Below are 22,473 nucleotides of genomic sequence, written 5' to 3'. Positions count from 1 at the left end.
CTGCTCTGGTCACCTGGGGCTTCAGGTACCTGGTGGCTTCAGGCCTCCTCAGCCTTGGGTTGCCTAAGAGGGTTACCAGGGAGGCTTTTGGCCCAGAGACACCTGCTGGGGTAGAAATGAGGAGCAGACCCAGCTCTCCAGAGGGGGAAGCAAAGCTGTGTTAGACCTGCCCTGTTTGGAAAGGAAAGGCTGCCAGCCTTGCATCACCAGTCTCTCTGTTCCCAGGATATTAGTCTTAGTGCTGGAAGGGGTGGGGATGTCATTGGTTGAACTGGCAGTGGGGTGGGGAGAGAGGCTGAGGCCCTTCTTGCTCTGCAGGGATCCAGCCCTGAGCCCTTGGCCAGCCTCACCTCCCCGACCCCATGGGGTACATGCTGCTGCTGTGTATGGGTGGCGCTCAAGGAGGGGCCAGGTGCCCTGAGCTTCTCGTGTCTGCTGGTCGGACTCCTGAAGTTTTTGTCCCAGTGGCCCATCCCTGAGGGACCAGTTGCTTGGGCCACCTTCTCTTCTTTGTCCAGCTTTATCTGCTGGGGGGTTTCTGACCAGACACTGACTTCTACGTGCAATTACAGAAAGAGACGCTGTTCTGCCTGGACGGCCTACGGAGCCTGTCTTGTGTGGGGCCTCTGTCTGAGTCTGTAAATCCAGGAGCCCCCAGGGAGGGTCTGGCAGGAGCACCAGCTTGGGGGACCGTGGATGCACTAGACCCCAGAGGACATTCCAGGAGGCCAGAGAATGTGGGGTTCAGGTCTCAGGGGAATTGCCTCCTCGCTTCACCCTACTTGTGCTGTAGGTCAATGTGCATTTTCAATTCTACCTGCACACAAGTTCCCTGTTTCTCTTTCTCTCACTCAGCTCCCCTGGAGCCCACAGGAGCCGACCTCAGGTAAGATGTGGTGCTCGCCGGTGACCCCCTTTGTCCTAAATGGCCTGCCGGGCACTTGGAATTGACCAGTTGCCCCTGAGCCCCCTGCTTTCTGTGACAAGGTACCTTCCCTCCTGGCCTGTGTCCAACTGTCCTTACCCTACCTTGTCCTTTCACCCCGCATCCTGGTGCCACCATGCAGCCAGACTTGCACAGGGGCACAGAGGTGCTCACAGCTGGTCCCCGGGACCTCCTGTCACCGTGGTCCTCAGCCAGCAACAAGGTGCTGTCTCAGTGGCTCCTTGACCAGAGACAAGGGTCCAGCTGTCCCACGCCCAAGTCTTCCACTGGACTGAGAACAGCAGTGGCCTGTGTGTCGGCTGAGCTCTATGACTTTCCAGATTCCAGGCCAGTCTCACGGGGCGCATCCTGAGCAGGAGGGAGGACAGATGCACAGGGCTTTGCTGGTTGAAGCAGGAGGGGCCGGCCCTCTTCCTGGGAGGTAGATTCCCTGTCTGCTGGCACTGTCCTGGGCTTGGCCAAAGGCTTTGTGTGGGGGGCATGGGGAGGGGCTTAGGGAGGCCAGAGAGACCACCCCCCGCAGTGTCTGTGTTTTGGGGTGCCCAGCACCACCCACTTGGCCTTTGGAGTGGAGGCTCTGTGGATCTAGGCTCTTTCTCAGGTCTCCCCACCAGCCCTGGGCTGTTTTGCCCAGACAGAGCTCCAGTGAACAGTGTCCAGTGAGTGGCCAATAATACCAGCCTCCCACACCCCCCTTTTCTGAAGAGGGGTCATGCCGATGCATCTGGGTCAGAGCACTAGAGAAAGAAGGGAAGGCCCCGGTGTACCCGGCCCAATTTTATAAACACCCTGGGAGCTGGGGCCAGACTTCAGCCTGTGACTGAGGTAACCTGCCCAAGGCTGCCTGGAGGGATGGAGGGACTCTGAGCGCTCCCTCCTGCCCCGGGGCTGCTCTGCCCTTGCGGTGGGGTCAGGCGTGATACCCACACCCCGACGGCAGGGCTGTGGGCTTCCAGATTGGTGGCTGGAGACAGACAGAGCTTTCTAGACACTGAGGGAGGGGCTACTCTTCTGTGGGGCCACCACCCCCGCCTGGAATAACTCTCTCCACGGAGCGGAGCGGGCCCAGGGCATCGGCCACGTCCGTATTCTCAGGGGTGAAAGCTCTCACTGGACGGTGAGCACAGCTGGGGCTGACCCATCTTATTCTTAACCAGGCAGTAGTCAAGTGGTTGGCCTTTGCCAGTCAGGAAAATGAGGACCCCAAACATGCCAGCATGTCTCTAGCCTCTGAGGCTGTAACGTGGAGGTGGGAGGGCAGAGGGCCTGGGAGGGATGCTCAGAGCCCCGCGGGTGCAGGCGCTGCAGTGGCTGCACCGTGCTGTCTGAGCTCAGGGACTCTCATGGAAGCACTGGCTGGGGGCGGTGTGGCCCCACCTGTGAAGTAGGGAAACTGAGGCTCAGAGTATGACAGTTTGTGCAGTCAGAAGAGTTGAATCACATACCCTCCTACGCAAAGACTGGTTGTGGTTGCATGGCTGGAGGGTGGGGTAGGTGGGGACAGAAGCCAAGCCAGGCCCCTGGGAGCTGCACGGAGCACTGTGGACGGCTGCCTGGAGGGTCGGGGCCTGCAAGTGAGCCCCTGGAGGGACCCTGCGTGGTGCTCGGAGGAACACGGGCTGGAGAGCAGGTCTCCTGGAGGACAGGCTGCTCCCCTGGGGCCATGTGACGTTCACCTGAGGACCTCCTGCAGACAGCTAGAGGGAGGAGGCTGCGCACAGGACTTGCGCTTCAGTAACAGCAGTTACTTTTTGCAACAGATATAGTGAGGGAGGAAGTTGGAAAGGCAAACCCAAAGGGCTAGGTTTCTCTTGAAACTTTGAAGCCGAAGTGACCCCAAAACAGATTTGTTTTGAAATCTGTGTACACAACCAGTGTAAGGGATTGTGTGACCATCCAGGTTTTATCCACCTTTGTTGATCTCGTGGTCTCACTCTGTTTACTTGGTAAGGGTGAGATCAGTATGCAATCTGATGGGGAACCTGGGGAGAAATGTTCTCAGCAATCCTTCCCGTTTTGAAGAATCGACGCTCAGAGGAAAATGGCTCCTCTGTGCTAAGGAGCTGCATGTGGTCCACCTGGAACGTGCCTCTCAGGCCTAAGCAATGCACCGAGGTTGTGTGTTCAGCCCGTGGGCAGGGACAGGTGCTGTAAGCCGGACTCATCCTCTGGGCACACCAGGTCCTGTGGTGGGACAAGCAGATGAGCCCCTCTTCTGGTGGAGCCTTTGTGGTGGGGCCTTCGTGGTGGGTGCTGGCACAGGGAGGATGACCCGTGGAGCAGACTCGCCCCTGGGACGGCAAAGGAATGCTTTCGGAATCACCCGATGGGAGGACGGGTCCCGGGGAAGCTGTCCCCGTGGGACTCTGTGGATGAGGGACTTGAGCCTGTGGACCCAGAGCCTGTGGGGCTCCCCCACCACCACAGCGGCCCCCTCCTCCGCTCAAGCAGAGACCCCGGGAGCAGCTTGCCCTCGCATCGTGGTTGCTAAGACACGAGCCAGGACCGAGCAGGACTCTCAGCTGCCCCCTCAGTAGCCCGTCAATTCTTGCTCTGATTTGGGGCAAGTCCCTGAGAGAAGATGAGAGGTCCGTTGGCCTTTCCCTTTGTGCCACTGGAGAACTAGCAGACCCTGTCCCTTTTCTCCACGGGCTCATCTGCTGTCCCACAGCTGCAGGAGGTGGGTTAGGAGGGAAGGAAGTGGGTGGGCCCCTCTCGGAGCACCCTTGGGGCGTCTCCCTCCTCCATGAGAGACGCCTATCTGTCCTGCCTGCGCCCTGGTTCCCAGCCTGCCTGTCCTCACCTGAGGGCCTTCTCCTTGAGCCACCAGCCAGCTCCCACTAAAGAGACAGAGAGAAGTAGGGAGCCCTCTACCTGCCTTCAGGGGCTGGAGGGAATCCAGTCCCTTAAAGGGCTTCTGCTGGGATGGGCTCTTCTGCCTTGGCCTGAGACTGGGCTGTTACCTGACCCCACTCAGTGCCAACTGAGGGCAGGCCCTCTGGGAGCGCCTCTGCCACACTCGGAGCCAGGTTGGGAAGTCGGGGGAGGGCTCAGCAGGGTCCCCCATGCTGGGGGGATATAGGCTCCAGAGGCCTGGACCAGAGCTGGTGCTTCCCCTGCCCTCTGGCCCCAAGCACATGGAGAGCACCCTACAAGCACAGGGTGCCCACAGGGTGACCCGCTGGCACTGCACCCTGGGGCCCTGGCTGGCCTCACGTCACTTCCCATGGGTGCTTTCTTGGCTGCCACGTAGGGAGCGGTTTCTTCCGCTTCCTCTCCCAGAGTGCCCCTTGGCAGCTCAGCACACGTGGGCACACGCCTGGCCTGCTGCCTTGGGAGGAGCTGGCCCTCGGGGCTGGAAGCCAGGCGCCTCTGAACTGGGGGGCGGAGGTGTGGCTTTGAGCAGGTGATGTGTTTGGGGGTAGTGCCAGTACCACAGCAGCTGGCACCTAATTGCCTGATTAACTCTGATTAATCGACTAATTGGGACCTCAGCTTCAAATCCCCAATAACAAGGAGCTTTTGTGGAGTCTTAACGCTAGTACTTGAGAAAGTGGCAGCAAGTGTGGTGCATGGATTTCAGAATGAGAGGCCGTGGTGGCAGAAGTCCTCTGGGTCTGGAAAGGAAATGCACACACAGTAAAGTCTGCATGCTCCCCTCCCCCCTCCCCCTTCCTCTTCCTCTCCATCCTGTCTCCTTTCATCTTTTCTTTTAAATGCCATGAGATGAGCCTCAGTGGCGCCATCATGCAGGGCCGTAGAGTGCATCCCCTGCAAAGAACCTGGCTCCCCCAAAGGCTGCCGCTGAGCTGGGGGACAGGGCTCTGCCTTCACAGACTGTTCCATTTCTCACTGGTCCATCAGCCAGGGTGGCCTGCCAGCCGGTGGGGCCCCATGGTCCTCTGTAGTCAAGTGGGTGATCAATCAGCATGTCTGGACAGAGGCCACAGTGGTGTACTCTTCTGAGCCCCAGGAGCCCACAGGTGTCAGCGTCCACACAACTTTCCTTTCTTGGCTCCAGGAGAGCCTGATCAGAGGTGGGGGCTCAGACCTGGTGATGCCAAGCTTGTCCGTCCTTGGATGGGGGGAACCTTGAAGCGACCCCTCCCAGGAGGAGCTGAGGCTCCCCCTCCTCCCACCACAGCCTCTCCATCTCGCCAGCATCCATCTGCTGCTCCACAACAAGGGTGATGTCAGCTCCTTGCTGTCCCGGTTCCTTGCACATGCCCCCAAGCCCACAGGACACCGGCCTCGAGCGCCTCACAGTCCTGGGGAGCTGACTCGTGGGGAAATGGGTGGGGTGGGCTGAACCCTGATGAGTAGTTCCCAGAGATGATGACTGGTTCTCTCTGGTTGGTGGAGAGACAGAAGTTGTGGAAGGAGCGGGACTCCTGGGCTCTCACCTCTGTCTCCAGGGTGGAAGCTGCTAGAGGCCAGACATCATCCTCCCAGCCCCTCAGCCCCTGAGGTCTCATGGCAGCTCCTGGATCATCTGCCCTCATGGCTTCACCTCCCTCGCAGCAGGCTGCAGGTTCTGGAGTGGGATCTTTGCCACCATACCGCGCCTACCTCCAGCGGGAGCCTGTGGCTTAGGTCAAGGCTGCATGTTTGCAGAACAACCCTCCAGCGGGAGCCTGTGGCTTAGGTCAAGGCTGCATGTTTGCAGAGTTGTTCCTGTCTGTGGACGCCACCTCAGTGAGCCAGCACAGGGCAGTCTTGGCCGGGCCTCACAGCCTCGTGAAGGCCATGGAGAATCGCATGTTTGTGCTTTGCCCGTGGACCAAACTCAAGTGCTGGTTCCGGGAGCATCTTGAGGGCCCTGCTTCCCAGCCCCCCAAAAACCTGGTGGCGGCTTGCCTGCAGTGGGGAGACTCATAGTGGAAAAAGGAATCCTGCCTTGATCTCATACACACAGAGCTTTAATTAAACACACTCATGAAACTGTAATGAGCCATTCATTTGTTTAAATGGGGTGAGTTATTTCATTAATTTTTTGCAAACTGCAAGCAGCCATCCTAAGATGAACTGTTTGGAGACAATCTTCTACTCCCCAGAGGAACGGTCTGGGATGGGTCCTGAGATTCTGACCCTGTCCCCACGCCACACGGGGCTGCCCCCAGGTGACTGCTCCTGCTTGTCTCCCCCCAGCTGTCCCACCCCTGGATGCACGGGCTCGGGGCATATCCGTGGCAAGTACTCCAGGCACCGAAGGTGAGGAGCTGGCGGGCCCTCAACAGGCTCCTGGGAAAGAGGTTGGGCTGCAGTGGGTGGAGCTCCTCTCCTGCTCTGGGACCCTCCTTGGGTCTAGAATCGTCCCCCTCTGCTCTGGGCTGATGAGCCCTGGTGGCCTCCCGTGCAACCCCGAGCCTTTCTGGGTGTCTCCCCAGTGGGGCTGCTCTGAGGCTGGAGGAGGCCTTGTGGGTGAACCCAGAACAGAGCCAGCACACAGTGGGGTGTCCTCCTGTCCCAGGGTCCCACTGGGCCTCAGGGGCCTCTGACTGTGGTGCCTAGTTCAGGGGGTGGATAAGGGTGGGAAGGGTCTGGAGGTGGAAAAGGAAGCCCTGGGTGCTCCCGGGGGCGGTGGGCATGGGGCAGAGTAGCCTGGGCAAGCCCCCATCCCCAGCCATCCCAGACGGGGTGACTCTGGCATGGACAGGGCCCCCCGAGGTTAAGCCTCCCCAGACAAGCAGGACGTGAAATTTAAAACACAATCTGGTGCTTTTTAATGTGGACACTTACTGTAAAATTTTGAACACATCCATCTGCCAGTCTTGCTTTTGGGTTTTGGTGGAGGATGGTGATGAGAGGCAAAGAGAAATTTTCAGGATAGGGGAAGTGCTGCAGAGGGTGAAGGGTCGGGGGACCAGGAGATGCTGACGGGGGTGGACCCGGCCTCCTCCCTCCCAGTTTGCAGAGCTGCCCTCTGGCCAAGAAAAGGAAGCTAGAGGGCCCCGAGGCCGAGCACCTGGGGTCCAAGCGGAAGGCACCCCCGCTGAAGCTGGCTTTGGACGAGGGCTACGGCGTGGACAGTGACGGCAGCGAGGATGCTGAGGTGAAGGACGCCTCTGTTTCTGATGAATCGGAAGGAACTGTGGAGGAGGACGAGGCCGAGGCGTCGGGACAGGAGGAGATTCATCGCCCCGAGCCAGCTGAAGGTGCTTTGTTGCTCTGTCTCCCCTGAATAAAGGCGCTTAGTGTGGCCCCAGAGAATCGCAGCCTGTGGGCGGGCAGGGCTCCCGCGAGCCAGGAAGCCCTGCTGAGAACAAGTGCCTCTTGTCCAACATTTGGGACTTCCTGGGGAGGGGCCGGCTCTGGGGGCTCAGGGTCTGTGTGTGAACACTGTGCACTTGGATGTGTGTCTGTCTGCGTGTGTGACAGAAGGACAGACAGATGGATGTGGCTGTGGGTCTGTATCGGGTGGTTTTGGATAGACCCTCCCCACTTGACCTCAAAAGACCCTCCCCATTTGGCCTCAAAAGAGTGGTGGTGGGGGCAGGGGTCTGCTTGGCATTAAGGGAGATGGTGGGGGTGTCCAGAGAAGCTGAGCTGGGCAGTGAGAACTGAGGGGTCTCCCTGCTGTCACCTTCTTCCCTGCAGGGCCCCCAGTTCTTGGCCATCACTAGTGTGATGGTGGGGCATATCTGTGTCCTGAGACCCTGGCCGACTGTGGGGTCCTGGGGGTGTGGCAGAGGCCAGAGGCCCAAACCCTCCCCTCTGATACATCCATGTTTCTGGTGTTCTCCCCTTTGGGGATCTGAGGTGGATTCTTACTTCACTTTAGAGCCACTGTAGGGAGAGTTCTCGCAACCCGCCTCCCTGTTGGAGACCTGGCTGTGCCCGAGAGGGTGCCGGGTCAGGAACTCGGCCTCCTGGCTTCCTTACACAGGAGGGAGCTCTGTGCTCTGGCTCAGCCCTCCTGAAGGGGGAGCAGGCGGGCTGGTCTCACATCCTGGGGTCCTTATCCACCACCCAGGAGGCTTGGGTATGGTGAGCACCCACTGCATCTCAGCCATGGCGATGAAATGACTTAACCTTTAAAAACAGCTTTTACTGCTTCTCAATTATGAAACAATGTTAAAAACTCTTGTGCATTCTTTAGGCTCCATTTTATGAAATGCAGATTTGCCTGATTTAAACAAGTGCGTATAACAGGGAGGACTGTTAACCAAAAATATCAGAGTAAATCTTAGCTTCAAAAGTGCAGCAGTGATTTCTCCAGGCAGATAAAAACGGCTACACCGATCCTGTTTCTGGGGTCTAGTATCCTCTGGCTGTGGCAGAGTGGGATGAAGGAACCAGAGCCAGTGGCCTGGAGACACACTCCCCCCAACCCTGTTCCCATGTGCCTCCCATATGGTTTCTGATTTTGTGTAGGAAGGAGCCCAGTAAAGGCCCATTTCGGATCCAATCCCATCAGCAGCCCCTCGGGCTCCTCCAAGGGCAGCTACAGCAGCTATCAGGAAATCATCGCAACTTCTCTCCTAAATTTGGGCCAAATCGCTGAAGAGACCCTGGTTGGCGGAGACTCAGGCCAGGTGGCCATGCCAGGCCTAGTTCAGGAGGCTGAGGAAGAAGCCACCAGTGACGAGGGGGAGAAGGAGGACTTTATCCAGCCGGAGGACGTGGAGGAGGTGATTGAAGTCACCAGCGAGCGCTCCCAGGAGCCGTGTCCCCAGTCTCTGGAGAGTGTGGCCAGTGAGGCATCCAGCAAGCAGAAAGTGACCCTGGGCAACGAGGAGGAAGAGGAGGAGGAGGAGGAAGAGGAGGAGGAGGAAGAAGATGACGAGGAGGATGAGGAAGACGAGGAGGAGGCCCCTCCTGATGTAATCTGCCAGGAGGATGCCCCCCACGTCCCTGCCCCAAAGAGCCCTCAGCCCCGGGGCCCGGTGCCTCCCAGCCCCAAGCCCGGGTACTCCGTCCTAGTGGAGGTGCGGTCCGATGACGGCAAAGACGAGGACTCGCGCTCCCAGAAGTCTGCGGTCACAGACGAGTCGGAGATGTACGACATGATGACCCGTGGCAACCTGGGTCTCCTAGAGCAGGCCATTGCCCTGAAGGCTGAGCAGGTGCGGGCTGTCTGTGAGCCAGGATGCCCACCTGCCGAGCAAGGCCCACTGGGCCCGGGCGAGCCGGGGAAGGCAGCGAGGCCCCTGGACGCTGCCCGGAAGAACTACTGCAGCAAAGGTAGGCTGGGCTCCCAGGGATGGGCAGCCTGGGATCCGTGGACATGCCCTGAGGATTTCACTGGCTGGAGGTCATGGGAGGTGGGGGGTGTTGGCCAGACAGACACAGACTGTGGTCGGTGAGGCAGGAGGCAGGGCTGGGAGCACCAGAGGGCATTGGCACTGGTCCTCAGGGACCCTGATGCTGAGGCACAGGCGCCCAAGAGCCCTAGACAGAGGCCAGTGGCAGCGAGCTCAGGATGGCGGTGCCTGGGAGAGGCTTGTGAGCCCCTTAGGGTGCCCCTGCATGCCTGGAGGTCAAAGGACAACCTCCTCCCATTTGAATCAGGCAGAGCCCCCAGGGGCCCTGCCCTCCCTTGGGTGGGCATTCTGAGCATGGTCTGCGATTTCTGCCTTCTACCAAAGGGGATGACAGCTCCATTGGAAGTTTCCCTGGGTCACTGGCTATGCCCTGGGAACCATGTGTGTCCTGAGAGGTCTTCCCTTCTGCCCCTAGACTTACAGTGACCTCTGTGGCCTGCAGAGGCTTAATGAGGTCAGTAGCTGAGATATGGGGTTAAGTTTCTGCCTAAGCCTTTATTAGCTGCTTTGATTCCCTGGTGGCTCAGACCTTAAAGAGTCTGCCTGCAATGCAGGAGACCTGGGTTCGATCACCGGGTTGGGAAGATCCCCTGGAGAAGGAAATGGCAACCCACTCCAGTATTCTTGCCTGGAAAATTCCATGGACGGAGGAGCCTCGCGGGCTACAGTCCATGAGGTCTCAAAAAAGTCAGACATGACTGAGAAATTTCATTTTGGGTGAGTTACTTAGCTTCTGTCTCCCCCTTTTGTGTCAACATGAAGGACGAGTCCTGGCAGAGGTGTTGCTGCACAGCTTTGCCTCTCTGTGGAGGCCTGGGGCTGCACAGGACATTAGCAGGACAGGGCAGAGGGCACCAGCCACCATCCAGGTGGTCTTCCTCGAAGGGCTGCAGTCCCACTGTTTGTGGGTTTTCACCATCTGTGGGCTTTTCCACTTAGACACCCTGGACAGTCCCTCTAGTATCCCCTCACTGTCCAGCCCTGGTGCCTTTTGGGCTCTTGGGCAGTCTGGTCATTCTCCTCTCTGGACAGCCAGAGTGAAGGCTTGTGAGCTACACTACCCCCTCCCTGCTCACCACTACCCACCCCGCTTCCTGGCTGCCCTCTGACCCAGAGGCCCTGTGTGTTTAGATCCCTCAAGAACTGAAAAGCGTGAGATCAAGTGTCCGACACCAGGCTGTGATGGCACCGGCCATGTCACTGGGCTGTACCCACATCACCGCAGCCTGTCTGGCTGCCCCCACAAGGACAGGATCCCCCCGGAGAGTGAGTAGCTCTGCATGGCTTGGGCTGCCTCTGGTGTTTGGATGGTGCCCACGTTGGGGAATGGCCACACAGAGCCCTGTCCCTCTGAACCGGCATGTCCTGAAGCCCATACTTGAGCCCTACAAGCATGGGGACATGGAGTGTCCAGTGATTCACCTGGAGATGGCAGCCTGGATCAGGGCCCCAGGAAGCCAGCCATGGACATGGGCATACAGGAGAGAAGGCTGGGCTCCGGAGCTGGGGAGGGACCACTTTCTGTGTGCTGGGGGCTCAGAAGGAGAAAGGCTGTCCTTGCTGCCGTGTGAGGGGCAGTAAGTTGAGAAGAGGGACATTGTAAGGCTGAACTGGTTTCTGCCCTAGGGAACCAGGGCCACCACGGGAGGGGTTCTCTGACTGAGCCGGGCCTGGGGCCCCTGCATGCTCCATGGAGGGAGGTGCTCACTGGCTCCCCCTGGTTGTCTTGCAGTCCTGGCCATGCACGAGAACGTGCTCAAGTGCCCCACTCCTGGCTGCACAGGCCAGGGCCACGTGAACAGCAACCGTAACACGCACAGAAGGTATGGGGTTGGACTGGGTATGGTGAGGGCAGTGGCGGGGGCATGCTGTGGGTGCCCCAACCTGGCACATGTCTCGGGCTTGCCCTGTCCCCCTGTGTGCTGCTCTTTGGGGTGAGTGCAAGGTCAGGACAGACCTTTGGTGGGTGCAGAGCAGCACCTGGAGGGGTGGTCACTGGTGCCACTCTGAGGGGATCCTGAGAGACCAGAGTGCGCCTGGAGGAATGGGCGCCTGCAGCCTGGGGGAAAGCCGGGTGGGGACCCTGCCCTGCAGAAATTCAGGAAGCCTCTGGACACTAGCTCTTGTTTAGGGCACAACCTCAGCAGCTGGGCCTCAGCCTGGTTGCTCTGTGGGGTGCTGAGACCCTGGTGCTTCCGTTGTCTGCCGTCTCTGGCCACTGCTTCCCCGAGCCCTGGGCAGCTGCAGCCATGGCAGCAGGTGCCTTTGCTCCAGTGAGTGACGCTCAGCTGAAAGGATGGCCAGAGTCTTTGAGGTCTGTCCAATCACTGAGAAGAGGCTGAACTCCCCAGCACTGCTGTGATGATGTCACCTCTCCTGGTCGATCAGCTTCTTAGTTCTAACAGTTGAAGCCGTATCCATGGTGTCTTGGATTAGGTGATTTCCTGGGAAGGACCTGTGCCCTTCTGCTGTGACCCTGGTGGCCCATGTCCTCCAGGGTCAGCACCCAGTTCATGGCCTGTGGGTGACAGGATTTGAGCAACTCTGGTTGGTGGTGAGGGGAGAGGAGCCGGGTGAGAGGCAGGCCCATCCCCCAGACCCTTCCAGAGGAGATGCCTTTGTCCAGAGCCTTGAAGAACTTTAGGATGCATTTTGTCTCTGTGTGTCATTGGCTTAGAATTTCCAAAAACAGAAACTGAGTGAGCAGCAGGTGCTTTGAGGGCTGAGGACAGAGCTGGGGAAAAGCCCCCTCTATAGGAACAACAGCCTTCTCTGGGTGCCTGCTGGTGTCTGGCTCCTGGCTTAGATGGGCAGGGCCTGGAGAAGGGCTCAGCTGTCCTCCTGTCCTGTCTCTAGTTTGTCTGGGTGTCCCATTGCTGCTGCCGAAAAATTAGCCAAATCTCATGAGAAGCAACAGCCACAGCCGGGAGAGCCTTCCAAGAATAGCTCCAATTCGGATCGGATCCTCAGGTAAGTGACATGAGCCACAGACCCGGAGGGGTGTTCTTGGACCCAGGTTCGTCTGCCTGACCTATAGTGAGGCCAAACAAACCAAAACTGGGTTGGAGTTTGGAGCAGAGAAAAGTTTATAACAAAAGCCATGGAAGAGAATGGGTGGCTGGTGCTCAGAACATTCGACTTCCCATTGGCTTTCTTTACAGACAGTGTGAGGGAAGAGGGTTTGAGATGCATAATAGCTTGTGGACCTTCTTCTGATTGGCTGATGGTGAGGTGGTAGGTGATGTTTCAGGAATCTCAACCTTACGATTCCAACAGTCTGGGGTCCACAGGCTTGTGGTCAGCATGTTGTCACCACTGGGCAAGTGTCTTAGTTTCTGCAGAGCGACTCAGATTCGTGTCAGATTGTCCCCTCTGTCTCTTCCAGAGGAACTAGGAGATCTGTTGGGACTCTTTTGTCCTTTTAACTGATTGACTTGCTCTTTGGAACCTGGAAGGTTGAGGGGGCTTACAGCCTTTTTCCTACAAACAAGAAATGGGGACACAGAGGGGCTTTTGTCCCAGGAAGGCCCTGTAAGGTTCTGCTTGATTTCAGGGACTGCCTCCCGAAATGCCCAGGGAACATCTAGTCTTTCTGCAGCTGCATGTGTGTGCATGAGTGTGTGCATGTATGTGTGTACACACATGTATGTACAGTATATGGATGTGCACACACGTGTGCACAGTGTGCATGCGTGTGCATGTGTGTATGCATGTGTGTGCGGGTGTGCATGTGTGTACTGGTGTTTCCCAGCAGTTTTGGGTGCGCCAGCACCCACAAGGCTGCCCCTGCCTTGCTCTCTCTGAGGGTATTGATATCACTGCTGGATGATTCAGGATTTGTTTGTGGAGATTCTGGTTCTATTTGGAGAGTGGGCTGTACCAGCTGAGGGCTAAAACCCTGGACCGGGAAGAGGCGCCCTCCAGAGTGCCACCCCCGTGACCCCTGAGGTGCTGTGTGTTTAGATGCATGTGTGTGAGTGTATGTGAGTGTGTGTGCACCCATGTGTGCTTGCAGATATGGCTTATTGATGAGAGGGCTTCTGAAAGGCCATTCAGAATGAATCTGCTTTGTGCAACCTCACCCACAAGCCCCCGTTGGTGTCACAAGGAAGGCCAGAGGCTGGGGAACTTTCCTAAGGCCGCATGTCCCCCCTCCGGCCAGCCTACCTTCAGAATCTCCTCCCAGCGGGACCAGTTCCCTGGCGCCCACCATGCTGGGGGATTCTCCTCCCCCACCGTGTCCTTGCTCAGTAGACCCCTTGCTCCCTTGTCTCCAAGGAGCTAGAACTCACAGGTCCTCTCCTCCAGACTCCTGTTGTACGTCTGTCATATGCAGGAGAGTGTGGGAGACCAGGGCCACCACACCCTGTGCAAGCTCAGTGCTCAGCAGTCGTGAGCGTGGGGCATGGCATAGACCCTGGTCTGGAGACCCACCTGTCCCTTCCCTGGCAGGTGCCTGGTGGGCACTCAGACCGAGGATTGAGCTGCACACCTTGGCTTCGGAGGGTGGTGTGTGAGGAGTCTCTGTGCGGGGCCCACCCTCCTGTACCGGGGAGCCCTTGCAGCCCGGTCCTTGGGTGCCCTGTACTCCATTTGGCGTCTTTCAATCAGGAAACTGCTGCTTTTCTCCATCTTATCCCTGTTCCTTCTAGCTTCTTTTCAATTTTCCTACCTTGATCCAAGTCACTGACAAAATGTCAAACCACCAGGCGGGTAAGGCTTGGGAAGGCCAGGCTTGGGGCCAAACAGGTGCTGAACATGGAGGCGGTGTCTCAGGAAGGTGACTGCAGTTTGTTCCCCTGTAAAAATGAGACAACAGTCTTATCGACTTGAGTTTCTCATGAGGCTTGGAAGAGGTAGTGACGGTTTGTTTCCTGTGCCCTTGGTGAGGAGCCCTGACGGTAGTAGCTGTGGCCAAGACGCTGGAGCCTTCCACCCAGGCTCCGTGCATTCTGTGTGGTCACGTTTTGGGTGTTGTATTCTGGGCTGTGCAGATAAGCTTAAAAAAGTTTTGCTGGCATCACGGACACTGAGTCTGCTGCTGGACAAAGCCCGGGCTGAGGAAGTCACCAAAACATGGCGCAGGCCTGTGGTTTAGGCCTCATCTTCCCTTTAGGGTACCTGAGAGCTTGCCAGCAACTTCTCAGATGCATTGGCCAGTCCAGAGTGGAGGAGAGCCTGCTCGTGCTCTGGTGGCATCACTTTCCCAAGATCCTTCAGAGCTGGCCTTATCGTGGTTCCAGGGTCTTCTTGGCAACAGGCTCCTCTTTTCGGGTCATGCTCAAGTTCTTACAGTGCCTGGCTCCTCAGGGCCTCTCCATTGGCCCTTCTTAATTCCACCGTTTCCAGAGTGAAGTCACTGCTTGGCTCTAGAGGCCTCTTCTGCTTGTCTTCTCTCTGAGCCCCTCACCGGAATGGTACAGACCCCGTGGCCTTTCTCTTCTGCGGGTCTCACTCCTGCCCCAGCCCCTGGGCTGTGGAGGCTGGTGTCTCCACACCGTCTCTTGTACATTTAAAAATCTGAGCTCTTCCAGAGCTCCAGTAACAGTGACTGAATGCTTGCAGCAGTGCTTTCATGCCTGTCCTTAACCTGGCTGCAGATCCTCCAGGGGCGTCTTAAGCAACTTTAAGCAGAGGACAGTGGAGGGCTAGGCCCCTCCCTTCAAAGAGTGGAGTCCCTCTGCCCTGAGGCTGATTCTCTGAAACACCCGCATGTCCCTTCTAGGTGCCCCAGCTCCCTCCTGTCTGGGGAATTGTATCAACAAGTTATTCCACCACCAGAATTCCACCTTGACTGCCTACCACCCTAAAGATGCTCCTCTGGGGCTCCCAGCCAAGGGCTCAGAAACCAGCTCTCCTTTTCTCCTACTCTGGCTGACACTGTCTGCAGGGGATACGTGCTGTTTCTTCAAGTCTCCTAGTGCTTCTTCCCCGTGGCAGTTCTTCCTGCACATCCCACGGGCAACCTGTAGTGGTGGGCAGGGGAGGGCCTGCCTGGGTCTCAGTCCACACTGGCCTCTGAGGGATGGCTGGGCAAGGCCATGGCAGAGGGTGCTGGGTTGAACAGCACAGGGTCCTTGTGTCCTGTCTTCATGCTTCTCATCTCCATCCTGCACCCCAGGCCCATGTGCTTTGTGAAGCAGCTTGAGGTCCCTCCATACGGAAGCTACCGGCCCAGCGTGGCCCCCACCACACCCAGGGCCAACCTGGCCAAGGAGCTGGAGAAGTTCTCCAAGGTCACCTTTGACTACGCAAGTTTTGATGCTCAGGTTTTTGGTAAGCGCATGCTTGCCCCAAAGATTCAGACCAGCGAAACCTCACCGAAAGCCTTTAAATGTAAGTTGGGGAAACTGCTCCTGGGAGGAGTAGGGTCTGAGGGGCAGAGGAGGAGGAACCCTTCCCCAGGAGCATATAGGGACTCTCCATCTGGGGCCCCAGCTGTCCCAGTCTACCGTGGTGACTTTCTCAGAGTCTGTGTCTCACCGACATTGCAGCCTTCACCTTCACCATCAAACTGGATGAGTCTCCTCACTACACATTGAAATAAAACCCAAATGTGCTATTGTGTGCATGTCCAAAGAGTTAAGCCCAGCATCGCTGACATGGTTTACCCTACGAGTGTGTTCTCCCCCTGCTGTCCTTTCCCAGGCAGTTTATTCCAGCTCAAGGGTGGAGGTCTAGGGAGAACCACTGTGCTGAGCCTGGATACTCAACAGATACTTAGACAGGGACAATCTTGCTGGATACAGTATGCCGTTTGTAATATTAGCAACAAAATTTCTGGGTGCTTGCACTAACAAAATTCATTCCTACAAACCTTTGAGAACAAGCTTTCCTGTCTTTCTAAAAAATTATTTATATACTTAGGTTGCACTGGGTCTTTGTTGCTGTGCAGGCTTTCTCTAGTTGTGGCGAGCGGGGGCTACTCTCTGTTGCAGTGCACGGGCTTCTCACTATGGTGGCTTTTGTTGCGGAGCACAGGCTCTAGGTGTGCGGGTTTCAGTAGTTGCAGCTTGAGGGCTCAAGAGCATGTGCTCAGCAGTTGTGGCACACCAGCTTAGTTGCTCCTCAGCACGTGGAATCTTCCCAGACTAGGGATCAAACCCATGTCTCCTGCATTGGCAGGTAGACTCTCAACCACTGGACCACCAGGGAAGTCCCCTGTCTTTTTTTGGTCACTTATTACACTAATTTGTGAGTTGCAAGCCAGTTAGCTAGTGTAATTCCTTCAAAATGGAAAACTGCCCCAGTGTACATAAGATTGGAACTGGCAGCTCATGATGGATGTTCAGACGCCAAAATCAGCAATGATGAGTTTCCTACGAGTTCATACTAGAAACACTGATCAGTACAATGGCCAGCTGGAGTGCAGGCATCTCTCCAACTTGTTAGGAAAGGGCTTCATGCAAGGCACCCACTTATGCCGGGGCACTGGAAATTTGCTCGTGATATCGTGATTACTCAGAAATCATACCTGAGAGTGATCTTATGGTTACGGCACAGTTATTAGAAAAGATGACATTTTATGCCTTCATGTTTCATGTTCTGTTGTTGTTCAGTAGCTAAGGCCTGTCCTACTCTTTGCAATCCCATGGACTGCAGCATGCCAGGCTCCTCTGTCCTCCACGAACTCCCGAGTTTGCTCAGTTTCATGTCCATTGAGTTGGTGATCCTATCTAAATCTTATCCTCTGCTGCCCCCTTCTCCTTTTGCCTTCAGTCTTTCCCAGCGTGAGGGTCTTTTCCAGTGAGTCAACTCTTCACATCATTATATTTGAGCAACAATATTGTTTACTAAAGCTGTGGCTATTGAGGAGGTGACACCAAAATCAGCCTTTTGAGATGTTGTGACAAAACTTGCCTACTTGAGTGACACTGCAGACACTCCTCCTATTTATAGACTTTAGTCTCTCAAGCATTCGCCAATAGATAACTTGTTTTGTTTGCAATATCAGGGATGCTAGCCTGTCTTTGCCCTTTCTGTCCAAGTTATGGTCAAGACAGAAAGGGCCTTCTCAATACCCAACAAGGATGGGGGCGGATTGGGGTATGCAAGCTCACGGCAGTGGGTGGATGACCTAGCCCTAGGCCCACCTTCATGTAGCTGTGCTCAAAGCCCCCAGCCACCCTAAAGCTCCCCTGTGTGTCTTCGTGGCTGCCTCCTGTTCGTGTTGTATATCAGCCTGCTGTTGTTCCCTTTTTGCAGCCAAACCTTTCCCAAAGGCCTCTCCCCCCAGGCCCAGCCCCTGCACCTCATCCTCTTCTGCAGGCTTCGACTACGCCCACGACGCAGAGGCCGCACACATGGCCGCCACTGCCATCCTGAACCTCTCCACGCGCTGCTGGGAGATGCCTGAGAACCTCAGCACAAAGCCACAGGACCTGCCCAACAAGGTGGGCACGGCCCCTGCCCGGAGCCCCTTCTGAGGCAGAGAAGGCGGGTGGGGTTTGCAGTCAGGACTATATGCAGCCTGCACAAAGCAGGCTCAGCAAACCCAGCATCTATGCGGGGAGTACCACTCTTTCCTTTTCTCCCTCCTGACCACTGACCCTGCTGGCCAAAGACACTGGATGGTTCCACCTCCCTGAGCACCATGCGCTGTGCCTAAGGGTGCCAAGTGGCTGTACACACGTGTTTCCACATCTACCGGGATGCGGGCTTCCACTGGCTTCCACGTGTTCCTGTGCCCACACAGGTGGCCATGTGCAGGGGCTGGTTTTATGGGCTGGAGGCCTTGAGGGAGTGGGTAGAGTGAGTCCACGTCAGCTTCAGGATACTTTCTTCTCTGAGGCTCTTCTCTGCTTTTTGGTCCTGTTCCCCTTGGAGGGAAACTCTGTCTGGGCTTCTGGTGAACTGAGTAAGAGGTCATAAACCACATGTGGGAGGGGATGGTGCCTAATCTAGATGTCACCTTTGCAATGCAGGCCACGGACATTGAGGTGGATGAGAATGGAACCCTGGACTTGAGCATGCACAAGCACCGCAGGCGGGAGAACACTTTCCCCAGCGGGAGCAGCAGCAGCAGCAGCCCTGGCGTGAAGTCACCTGATGCCTGCCAGCGCCAGAGCAGTACCAGCGCCCCCAGCAGCTCCCTGACCTCACCCCCGTCCAGCCATTCTGCCCGCCAGGATGAGTGGGACCGGCCTCTGGACTACACTAAGCCCAGCCGCCCACGAGAGGAGGAGCCTGAGGAGGTGGGTGCTGAGGTCCAGAGCTGTTGGATGGTTGGGGGAGGAGGGGGTTGAGCTGGCGCTGGCGGTCAGCTTGCCTTACCCAAGGGTTGGCATAAACACACTGGCATCTCCAGGCAGAGGTTCTAGGGGTCCTGCTCCTTTCCACGCAGGGTTCTGCCTGCTCCAGGCAGCTAAGTCCACCTTCCTGGAGGTGTTTTCACCAGTGGTTCAGTTTGTGGCCTTGTCCCCTCCAAGAGGGAGGTGGTCTTCTCACCTTTGGAGAATTAGTGGTCAGCAGCAGTGTGGCTCTCCAAGAGTGTGGAGAGGACAGGGGCCCACAGCGGGGGGCTCAGGGGATGATTCGGGAATGGCTTCAAATTCCTCGGTTTTGTGGGCTTCCCACCAGCCTGCTGTCCAGATGAGGGACACCCTGAACTCTGGTGGCAGCCTCTCCTCACCATCCCCAGGACACTGCAGGCTCCTGGTTCCCTGAAGAGAGGCAGGAGAAAACGTCTGGCCTCAGAAGCACCTCTGGCAGCCAGTGGTCTGAGTCCCAGAGCAGTACTGCCTGCTAAGGAGTGGCAAGCCAGGCCTCTGTGTTGACCCATCCATAGGCTGGGGGCTGATGGAACATTCCCTTCCTGGTGACTCCACCCACTTAAGGTGGGGCTGATCGGGGGCTTCTGGAACAGCAGAACTCTGCTCTGAGGATACAACTTCCAGACGGGCTCTGCATAGTGTGGATAGGCCTGAGGGTTCCCTCTCAGCCCTCCCCTGCCTGCCAGCCCCCACTTACGGGAGGGCGAGGGGGCCAGGTCCCTGCGTGTGTGCTAAGTCGTGTCTGATTCTTTGTGACCCCATTGACTGTAGCCCTCCAGGCTCCTCTGTGCATGGGATTCTCCAGGCAAGAATACTGGAGTGGGCTGCCAGTGCCCTTCCCCAGGGGATCTTCCTGACCCAGGGATTGAACCCGAGTCTTTTGCCTCTCCTGCATTGGCGGGGAGTTCTTTACCACTAGGGCCACTGAAGCAGACCAGGAGGCCCCTGGAAATGTTGTGTCTGGGCAGGGCCAGCCCGGTGGAGAGCAGGGCGGTGTGTGGGTGGAGCCAGCTCCTTGGCAGGGGGGTGTGGGGGTGGATCCCTGCGGAGGAGGAGCAGTGGTGGTGAGGATTCTACTCTGAGAACCCACCCCCTCTGCAGTTTCATCCTCAAGGGTGGCCAGGTTCCTCCATCTACCGGCCTCACATGCACCCTCTACTTTATAGAGGAGCTGCCTGGCCCCAGGTCTAGGTCATCTGGCTCAGTCACATGGCAGCAACTCAATGTCAGGGCTCAGAAGAGGGATACTTCTCTCAGAAGTAGGGATGTGGGGTAGGGATGCCGGCTGAGGGTCATCGGGGGCTGGCAGGAGGGCTTCTCTCTGCTAGTGGGGCCATGTCTGAGGCCCGGTGGGGCCCTTCTGTTCTTGTTGGGGTCACCAGGGCTATGTCCTCACATCTGCTGTCACCCTTGTTCAGTTCTGTGCCTCTGACTTTGTCTCCCCTCGACACCGCCAGTGGTCCTTTCCCTTTCCTTGGCCCCCAGCTCAGGCTGGTCTTTCTGGCCACTTCCCCCTGCCACCCGGCCAACCCCGCCCCACCTTCCCATGCCCTCTGAGCATCCTCACCCCTTCCCAGGACTGTTGTGTCATCTGTGGGTGACCTGGGTCTCAGAGGTCCTGGGGAGCCTGGTCACAGAAGCCTGCTGCTGTGCTCCATGGTCGATGGTCTACTCCCTGGCAGGAAGCCTCGGTTAACCCCCAGGCCCTTCCTTTCCTACCCTGTGCCCTGGGCACAGGTGCCCCTGTCCTATTGGGTCGCCCCCTGGATCAGGCCTTCCCAGTCCATCTACTGTGGCCTGGACTCCCCGTTCAGACTCTCCTTCTAGCTCTGCCCAAGGCTCCTTGACCATCTTGCCCCAGCCTTTAGCATCACCTCCCACCCAGCTCTGGCAGCAGTGCCCCCTCATGTCCCCAAACAGCCCTGGCCCCTGTGTCTATGGGCCTGTGGGATGTGCTTCATGCTCTGGAGCTGCCTCTGCCCCTGTGATTCTGGGATGCCCTACTTTCTCCTGAAGGCTGGACTCAAGTTGAGGCTCTTTGTCCACACAGCTGTGTCTTGTTCAGTAGTAACAGTAGCAACAGCATCACATGGCGCCACAGGCCTTTCCTCATCTCAGCCCCAGACATCCTGGGAGGGCCTGCCACGGTTTCCAGCTTAAAAGTGTGGTGTCCAGGAGGTTGGACAACGTGTCTGGGACACACAGCAAGTGCTGAGACTTGAATCGTGATCCACCACCGGGGCTAATGGTCCGTTACAGACTGACCTGTAGGGCACTGACCTTCCTGACTCTCGTGGATGTCTTCCCTGCCCTGGATGGAGGGAATGTCCTTGTTCACCACTGCGTTCATAGTGCCCTGTTCTTGGGTGGTGACTGAACACTTCCAGACCCTGCATTTGAGGTCAAAGTGCTTATTAAAGTGCCTGTTGCAGTCAGGTCATCGTGCTGGCTGGGCCCACAGGGCCAGATGGCCCTAAGGCCGCTGTGATTATTTCTGTCATACTTGGTACATTGTGCCACCCATCTTCATAGCATTTCAACAGACATACCCTCGGTGCCAATGGCCCTGAAGGAGCTGTACTTGGTGTGCACTCTGGTGTGCAGAAGGTGACCCAGGGTGGGTGGCCGGAGGTGACACACAGGCCAGAGTCCATGGAGGGTGTCAGAGCAGCCGCCATGGGTGGCATCCGTGTTTCCTCGTTCCTGGGTCAGCTCGGGAGCAGCAGCTGAGGTGAGGAAGCGCCCCAGCCCCTCTGGGTGCTGCTTCCTGCATCTTGGGAGTACGTCTTACTCCTGCATGCACAAGACAGGAGACTCCAGAAAACACCTCTGTGGACCCTGTTCTCAAAGGCCCCTCTCCCTCAGCCCCGGGCTGGGTGCCCGGCCCCCGCCAGCCGGTTAAAACATCTCCCTGCTGGTCTTTTGCAGTCAGAGCCAGCAGCCCATTCTTTTGCTTCTTCTGAAGCAGATGACCAGGAAGTGTCGGAGGAGAATTTTGAGGAGCGGAAGTACCCCGGGGAGGTCACCCTGGCCAACTTTAAGCTGAAGTTTCTCTCCAAGGACATAAAGAAGGAGCTGCTCACGTAAGTCCCCGCCTTGAACGACAGGACTCCTGCAGGGGACCTCTATAGTCTGGAAAGGAGCACACCCTAGTGGGAGCCTGTGATGACTGGGCCGGCCCCTGCACAGCCCTGTGCTGACTATCCTCCTGCCCTGGCCATCTTGGTGGGCAGAGGCTGAGCGGCCTCTACTAGGACCTTCCTGGGCCAGACAGCAGGGGAGGTTCCCCTCGCCCCTGTACCATGCTGGCCTCTAACCTGCCCCTTCAGGGTGATAAAGAGCAAGGATGAGCCTTCATCTGGCCCACAGAACAGACAAGGGCTGAGGGGTGTGGACGCCTCCTGAGCCCCCACTGTGTGCCAATCCTTGGCATGCTCTGCCTCAGACTTGGTGCCCTCAGCCCTGGCAGCCAGAGCTAGTTTAACCAGATGCCGCTGGAGAGGGGACAGCTGCTGGCTAACTGCCACTGAGCACGACCTCCCCTAGGGGAAGGTAAGAGGCCTGACACCTGCCCCGCAGGTGATTCAGCCCTCACCTCTGCTCAGAGTTTGTCCCTGGGATTCTTCTTCGTACCCCAAACCCTGCCAGCTTCCTCCTGCCCTCTGGCTGGCTCTCCCAGGATGGCTCTGGCTGGGGCCTTGTCCTCGGGGAAGGCCCCGCCACATCAGGAATGTGCCCCCCGCCCTCCTGTCCACAGCGTGGACATGTGTGCATGCACAGTGCGAGGGCTTCAGAGCATCTCGACTTTAAGTTGAGCTTCACTTTGGTCCCCTTTTCCTTCTTGAGCTGAGTGGTGTGGGAGAAACTTGGAGTCGGAAAGGCGGAGGCGAAGGCTCTGCTCCAAGACGGGCAGGGAGCAGGTGCCGCCGCCCTCCCTGAGTGAACTCAGCCCCGGGGGCGGGTCTGGCAGGGTGCCTTGCTCTCTGATCTG

At 57.4% G+C, this 22,473-nt stretch overlaps 1 protein-coding gene and 1 long non-coding RNA gene across 2 annotated transcripts in view; one reads left to right on the top strand and one right to left on the bottom strand.

Annotated features, from left to right (window-relative positions):
• The window catches only part of MYT1 (myelin transcription factor 1), a 44,404-nt gene that overhangs the window by 7,217 nt on the left and 14,714 nt on the right, over nucleotides 1–22,473 (top strand). Inside the window, exons 3-13 of the mRNA XM_081557346.1 lie at nucleotides 856–886; nucleotides 6,095–6,157; nucleotides 6,854–7,101; nucleotides 8,321–9,130; nucleotides 10,342–10,476; nucleotides 10,943–11,033; nucleotides 12,067–12,180; nucleotides 15,332–15,546; nucleotides 17,479–17,603; nucleotides 18,135–18,404; nucleotides 21,411–21,565. Of these exons, the coding sequence (XP_081413472.1) occupies nucleotides 856–886; nucleotides 6,095–6,157; nucleotides 6,854–7,101; nucleotides 8,321–9,130; nucleotides 10,342–10,476; nucleotides 10,943–11,033; nucleotides 12,067–12,180; nucleotides 15,332–15,546; nucleotides 17,479–17,603; nucleotides 18,135–18,404; nucleotides 21,411–21,565 (2,257 nt within the window). The remainder of the gene's footprint in view (nucleotides 1–855; nucleotides 887–6,094; nucleotides 6,158–6,853; nucleotides 7,102–8,320; nucleotides 9,131–10,341; nucleotides 10,477–10,942; nucleotides 11,034–12,066; nucleotides 12,181–15,331; nucleotides 15,547–17,478; nucleotides 17,604–18,134; nucleotides 18,405–21,410; nucleotides 21,566–22,473) is intronic.
• LOC145532439 (uncharacterized) lies at nucleotides 12,273–22,423 on the bottom strand. Its single transcript, XR_014073234.1, has 5 exons — nucleotides 22,078–22,423; nucleotides 20,050–20,157; nucleotides 18,658–18,872; nucleotides 13,883–14,009; nucleotides 12,273–12,690 (listed from the first exon to the last, which is right to left on the bottom strand). It is a non-coding gene; the product is annotated as an uncharacterized LOC145532439 (long non-coding RNA).

The sequence above is a fragment of the Giraffa tippelskirchi genome, chromosome 13 (assembly GCF_054371585.1).
Source record: "Giraffa tippelskirchi isolate mGirTip1 chromosome 13, T2T-mGirTip1v1.2.pri, whole genome shotgun sequence".
In the NCBI taxonomy this organism is placed as follows: Eukaryota; Metazoa; Chordata; class Mammalia; order Artiodactyla; family Giraffidae; genus Giraffa; species Giraffa tippelskirchi.
The sequence above is the reverse complement of the archived record's forward strand: the minus strand, read 5'-3'. Positions and strand labels throughout refer to the sequence as shown.